Here is a 7,140-nt window from a genome sequence, read left to right as displayed (position 1 = left end):
GGGGGGGGGGGGGGGGGGGGGGGGGGGGGGGGGGGGGGGGGTGAAACAACTTGTGTGAAACAAAAGGTGGTACTAAGCAATGTGTGCATCATGTCTTGTTGCTTGTATCAGCTGTTTCTCTTTAACAAGATGTTGTGATGCAGGTTGCTGTTTTCTGGACCTGAGAAAGAAAACGTGAGGAAAGAGGTTTTGGAGCTGTCTCTGAAGTACAACTTTGTGACCCCACTCACATCCATGGTGGTCACCAAGCCTGAAGGGGAGAACACACAAGTCCTTCACAAACCAAAGGAGGGGGAAGCTGAAGGATCCAGAGCTCATGTATTTTCTGGTCAGGCCACGGGTGGTTCATCACATGGAGGTTTCCATCAACAAGCAAATAGTAAGAAGTGTCTGCATGAAAAAATGTCAATGGGTAATTAATACAAAATGATAATGTAGGTTATATAAAGCGTGTCAATTGTTGTGGTAAAATAAATAACCAATGACCCGCCTTGTTTTTTAGTAATAAATATTAGGACATCAGGTATGTAGTGAGTACATGCTTTACTATCAAACCCGACTGACTGAGTTTTTTCTTTCCACTGTTGCCTTTGTGCTTGCTCAAGATTGGAGACTCCGACAAATTGAAAACTCAGCGCAATCTGCTGCCTTCCTTAGATAAACGTTACTAATTGGCTTTTTTATGCATGTGAGTGTTTTGTTACAGTGCCCTGAGACAAGTTCTGTTGTGACTTGGAGCTGTATAAATAAACTGAATTGAACTGAGAGTTTTTTAGTTTACACAGTCCTCAGTTTAATGAACATTGTAAACTATAAAACAATAAAAATAAAAATAAAATCCCCATAAACTAAATAACTAAATTTATTTTACATCATTTGCAAAATTTTTGCAGAAATATTTTCTTTTCTTTTTCCAAACTTATAAATTGAATTTAGATGTGTTTACCATGATATGAACTGATCAATAAGAAAACATTAATGCGTTTCAGCCAAAGTCATGTTGTAGTGTGCAAACAAATTTATTATTCTTTCTAAAGTTTTGCAGTTTTACAGCAGTATTTTCATTTTATGCCTTTCCTTGACTAGCATTTTCAAAGCAGCTTGTTCCTGGCCCTCCTGCCAACCCTGGTATTCCAAGTCGTGCACGTCGTCCTTCTCATCCTGGTGAAGCTTTTTTCTTTCATCCTTTTGTTCCTCAAAGTAAAATTAACATTCTGTTAAGAGCAACACCTCAGAAAATGTATATTAATGTTTGGAAATTAATTAACAATATTTAATGTGCAAACTAGTAACTGTGAATTTGTTACCAAAACAAAACATACTAATCTGTACAAATAGACTGGTAAGAAATGACAATTTGATGTGTTTGAACATTTTTTAATCACACACTTGAAGGGAGAGCAATAATTTGTTTACTCTTGTAATGTTTGTTTATCCCATGAAACAATCCTTCAGTAATTTAAACAGATTAGTACAGATTTTTGTAGAAGGTAAATCAGATCATATTCTTGTATACCTTTGTTGTGTTTTTGTTCTTATTTTGTCGAAATTTTAGTTTTAAAATGTTAGTGTTTGTCTTCAAGGTCGTCATCTGCATCGTCTAAATGATCGTCTAAATGCAAAAGGTAAATATTTTCATTGAACGCATCTTAAATAATTTTAAATTTAGTTCAATTTAGTTCAGTTTACTATTGGAAACAGGCACCGTCCAGATGTAACTTTCAGTACAATGAAAAACTTTTATAGTACATTTCAGGTTACTACTGAGTGTTCATGAATTAAAAATGCTCAGCAGACATTTAAAACATTATTTTCCTCTGGTAATATAATATTTTTTAAACAATCTAGGCCCTGTGAGGTTGAATCTTGGTTGGAGCAGAATATTTGAACATGTATAAATATATAAAAAAAAAATCCTTGCTTGCAGGTTTTGTGTCTTCCCAACCCAACTTTATCGGCTTTTTCGACTACGATCATGATTTTCTATCATCTGGTAAAGTATTTCAAATATCATACTTTGACTTTTCTTTACAGAAATATTACACAATTTTAGAAAAGTTATGTTTTTTTAATAAAGCAACAAAACATAACAGTAAGCCTACAAACCTTTTTTGGGGGTTGAATTTGTTTTTTTTATTTTTACTTTGCTGTTGTGCTTTCCTTAAAATTACTTATTTTCTGACTTTAACTCTTGAAATCTAAATTATTATTATTATACATTCATTTTTACTTTTTGGTGGAATTTGACACTGGTTTCAGTTTTGCTTGTGAGGAACATATAACTCCAACAAAACATGACAAATGTAAATTGTGTTTTTGTTATTTTTTGTCTAAAATTTTGCTTTAAAAATGTTACCGTTTGTGTTAAAGATAGTCATCTGCATCATCTAGATATAAACTTGAGTACAGTCAACAACTTTTCTTGTACAGTTTGGTTTGCTATTGTGTGTTCATTCATTGAAAATATTCAGCAGACATTAAAAACATTTATTTTCCTCTGGTAATACAATATTTTATAGACAGTTTAGGTGCTGTGAGGTTGAATCTTGATTGGAGCAGAATATCTGTTCACATTTAAAATATCCTTGTTTGCAGATATTGTGCATTCCCACGACAAAGCCCGGTCTGAAGATGATTCTGTTCTTGTGATGGCAACATCTGGTAAAGTGTTTCAAATATCATATTTTGATTCTCTACTGAAATGTTACACCAGTTTAGAAAAGTTATGTTTTTTTTTAAATAAAGCAACAAAATAATATAAAGTCTAAAAACTTTTTTTTGGGGGGGTGGGGGGTGGGGGATTTGTTTTATGCTTTGCTGTTGTGCTTTTCTTAAATTTATTTATTTTCTGATTTTAGCTCTTGAATTCTAAAACAATATTATATATACATTTTTGCTTTTTTGGCGGAATTTAACACTGGTTCCAGTTTTGCTGTCAAGATTTGCTTGTGAGGAACATATAACTCCAGTAAAACATGACAAATGTAAATTGACTAGTCATTAAATTTGCTTGACTGTGACTTCAGTTAAACTGTTGTTGGAAGTAAAAGCTGTTTATTTTCATGACATGTGTGATCTAACATGGTGTCACTCTTTCGTTCTAGCTCCTGTTTCCCACAGACTTTTACTGAAAGCGGAGAATCAGTCTCAGCCGTTGTGCTTTGACGTCACAGGAGCTGCCATTCTGAAACTTTTTCACCATCCCAGCAGGGGTCAGTGCGAATTCTTTGTGCACCATTGAACAAAGTCCATCCATCCATCCATTATCTTTACCCATTTATTCCATTTTGGGTCACGGGGGTCGCCGGTGCCCATGTCCAGCAATCACTGTGCGAGGGGCAGGGTACACCCTGGACAGGTCGCAAGTCCATCACAGGGCCACATAGAGACAAACAACACAAACAACCATTCACTCTCTCACTCACACCTAGGGACAATTTAGAGTTACCAATCAGCCTAACATGCATGTTTTTGGTCTGTGGGAGGAAACCGGAGTACCCGAGAAAACCCACGCATGCACGGAGAGAACATGCAAACTCCACCCAGAAAGGCCCCTGGACCGGGGTTTGAACCAAGGACCTGCTCGCTGAGAGGCAGCAGCTCTACCAGTTGCGCCACCGTGCTGCTTTGAACAAAGTCGTCTCACTTATCTGCTTGCTGTGTTTATGTCCTGATTCATGGTGTGATTTTTATTTGATATGTTTGTATCAGAGGTTTATATGAACGGTGAGCTGGATTCAGTAACAAATGGAGGCTTTAAAATGATTGTCATCCATGTTGGACGTGACCAACATGTTGAGGTTGACACGGAGGGAGTCACTCTTCGAGATGGACAGTCTACAACACGCCACACAGGACTGGATCCCATCACAGCTGGAAGGTGAGGTTGAACAGAAACTGAACTGTTTTAGAGGACGGTGTTTATTATGAAGCATATCAGAGTTACAGCACTTATAGGCATAGTTACGTGTGCTTTTTAAACAAGATGTGAGTAAAATACTCCAATCTTTCCTTTAGCTGCTTTTCATTCTGGATCATGGGGGAGCTGGTGTTTAAGACTGGGCTTAAGACTTTCCTTTTAAAAAAAAAATCCTATAGTTAAGGTTGTCTTGTCATGCTGTCTTAAGCTTTGATTACTAGAGGACAAATTGACCACATTTCTTAAAATGAATTGTTAAAATTGAATAGTTTTCATTTCATACTATTTCTATCTTAACACGTGATTCTCCACCAGCCATTGTGTATCTATTCCTCCCAAACCCAGCCTGTCGAAGCAGATGGCCACTTGTCCTGAGCCTGGTTCTGTTAAAGGTTTCTTCCTCATGAGGGAGTTTTTCCTTTCCACTGTCGCCTTTATGCTTGCTCAGGATGAAACTTCTGTGATGGAGTTAAACTCAAAGCAGTCTGCTCCTCAGATAAATAATGTTAAATTATTATTTTTAAATATGAATGTTTCTGTTCACTTATTTTATAAATGAATACTTCTGTTCAGTGCCCAGAGACAACTTTTGTTGTGACTTGGCGCTATATAGATAAATCAAAATGAATTGAACTATCTCCAGCAGTCATTGTGTAAGAGGCGGAGTACATACTGGACAGTTTCATTGCAGGGACATTTAGGAACCAGCGGGACAAAGAACGATTCACTGAATAACTCACACCTAGGGACAGGTTTATATGTACAAACCATGCATGCATGTATTTGGTTTATAGGAGCAAAACCTCACATGCACAAGGAGAACATACAACCTCCATACAGAAAGCCAGGAGGCAAACATACGTCCTGCTTGCTGTGAAGCAACAGCTCTAACCACTGCCCTGCCACATTAATAACAAGTCATATCAATTACAAACTGAACATTTTATAATGAGCTTATAGTGGCAGTCAGATCAACAAATGCATGCTATGTAACATTGAAGATAATGGTGCTTTAATGTGTAGATTGGTTGGGTAGCACTATCTGTAAACTGTGTGTAATGTGACTGGGCCAAACACAGTGATTTAGCAGAAAGCAAATACAGGTCCATGTATGGAGGAGTAAATAATTAAAGAATATTTAAATCAGATTTGTTTCTATCTGTGGGTAATAAACATCTGATTATAAGATCATCATCTCAAATTTTATTGGAGGTTGGCAACACAGTAAAAACAAAACATAGTTTACATTTTTTTATTCAGTATTTTAAACAAGCTGCACAAAAGCCCAGTAGATTAACACTGTTGTCTGTTGGCATAATGATTCTGGATTGAGACGCCTGGCAGAGACTTTTCTCTGAGAGACTTCCATTTTCCAAACTTTCATCTGAGGTTGTACCTCAGGTACCTGAGGTTGGACTTTTGTGAATATTTTTGTAACCTTACTATAAGTAAGTCTCAACTATAAAGCTTCCCAATACATTTGACTCCAGCCCAAAAAATAATAAAAAATTTAAAAGCTATCAATTACCCATCCATCCATCCATTATCTTTACCCGCTTATTCCATTTTGGGTCACGGGGGTTGCCGGTGTCAATGTCCAGCAATCACTGTGCGAGGGGCGGGGTGCACCCTGGACGGGTCGCAAGTCCATCACAGGGCCACATAGAGACAAACGAGACAAACAAACATTCACTCTCTCACTCACACCTAGGGACAATTTAGAGTTACCAATATTAATTATTAATTAGTTACTAACATGCATGTTTTTGGTCTGTGGGAGGAAACCGGAGTACCCAGAGAAATCCCACGCATGCACGGAGAGAACATGCAAACTCCACCCAGAAAGGCACATGGACCAAGGTTTGAACCAAGGACCTGCTCGCTGAGAGGCAGCAGCTCTACCATTTGCGCTACCGTGCTGCCGCTATCAATTACCATTAGGCTAAATATATTCCTAGTTTTTAAATTTTCCATACTTTCTCGTACCTGCTTTGATGCAACAGACACTCTGTTTATGTCCATAAAGACAAACCTCATACTGCCCAGATCTGCACCTCAACAACCTCAGCATGGATAAAACTAACCAAGATCAGTAAAAATTGCTGTGATTGTATAAAAGTTCATGGAGACTAATACAGCAGTTAATTCTTGGTTGTGTAAATGTTTCCAGTGTGACGGTGATCAAGAGAGACAAAGAAATAGACGTTGCTGCTGAAGACGTGCGGGTGATCATTTTAGTCCATGAGAAGGACGGTGAGAAATTCCTTTGGCCAGTTTTAAGACAGAGACCATCTGCAAGCAACACTGAAGGAGTTTTAGGTGAGTAATAAATGTCTTCATGTTTACCATCTGTGTATAACTTGAAAATGTTTCTGTTTGTGACAGAAAATAAAAGATGATGTGTCTTTACCACATGAAGTCACTGTTGCAATCTAAATATCTTCAATTCTTTTACCTAAACTTGTGTTGTTGCTATAAAAATTTTGACAAGAAGCAAATTTCTAAATCATTCATTCATGTCTCCTACAGATAATTTCTGCTGTCAGTTTGTAGGCTGTAGATAAAATAAAAATTAATATCTCACTTCATGAGGTCTTTTGCTCCATAAAAATTTCACAAAATTATCAATTACATTTTTTTCCAGTCTCCTTTGCTGTTTTTCCCCTAAATAGCAAATCATTTAAATAATGAATTATTCCTATGACTTTTTATAACTGTTTATTGTTGTCACTGTTGTCCATTGTTGTCATCATTCTTTGTTGAAATCAGGTCTCTCTTGTAAATGAGTCCTTGAGGCTCAATGGGATTTACCTGTCTAAATAAAGGTTGAATGAAAATTCCACTGTGATAATTTTTTTCTTCTTCTTCTTTCGGCTGATCCCTCTTTAGTGGTCTCCATAGCAAGGCGTCCTCCTCCATCTCACTCTGTCCTCTGCATCCTCTGTTCTCACTCCAACTACCTCCATGTCCTTTCTAACTGCATACATCTCCTCTTTGGCCTTCCTTTTTGTCTTTTTCCTAGAAGATAAATTTCAGTCTCCTCCTTGTTCAACCTGTGCTGTACCTCTGATGATCTCATTCCTTATCTTATCCATCCTTGTCACTCGCAAGGAGAACATCAACATTAATGCTTATCAGTTCTGTCTCTTGTCTCCTTATCAGTGCCACTGTCTACAAACCATACAACACAGCTGGTCTCACCGCTGTCTTGTAAACATTTA

At 37.3% G+C, this 7,140-nt stretch overlaps 1 protein-coding gene across 1 annotated transcript in view; it reads left to right on the top strand.

The window, feature by feature from the left end:
* The window catches only part of itih3b.1 (inter-alpha-trypsin inhibitor heavy chain 3b, tandem duplicate 1), an 18,879-nt gene that overhangs the window by 9,674 nt on the left and 2,065 nt on the right, over positions 1 to 7,140 (top strand). The window contains exons 13-19 of the mRNA XM_037679853.1: positions 144 to 379; positions 1,087 to 1,164; positions 1,584 to 1,625; positions 2,596 to 2,661; positions 3,105 to 3,212; positions 3,712 to 3,880; positions 6,090 to 6,238. Of these exons, the coding sequence (XP_037535781.1) occupies positions 144 to 379; positions 1,087 to 1,164; positions 1,584 to 1,625; positions 2,596 to 2,661; positions 3,105 to 3,212; positions 3,712 to 3,880; positions 6,090 to 6,238 (848 nt within the window). The remainder of the gene's footprint in view (positions 1 to 143; positions 380 to 1,086; positions 1,165 to 1,583; positions 1,626 to 2,595; positions 2,662 to 3,104; positions 3,213 to 3,711; positions 3,881 to 6,089; positions 6,239 to 7,140) is intronic.

Source organism: Nematolebias whitei, chromosome 7, assembly GCF_014905685.2.
Source record: "Nematolebias whitei isolate Nwh7 chromosome 7, NemWhi1, whole genome shotgun sequence".
In the NCBI taxonomy this organism is placed as follows: domain Eukaryota; kingdom Metazoa; phylum Chordata; class Actinopteri; order Cyprinodontiformes; family Rivulidae; genus Nematolebias; species Nematolebias whitei.
This window is presented reverse-complemented; position numbering and strand designations above follow the sequence as displayed.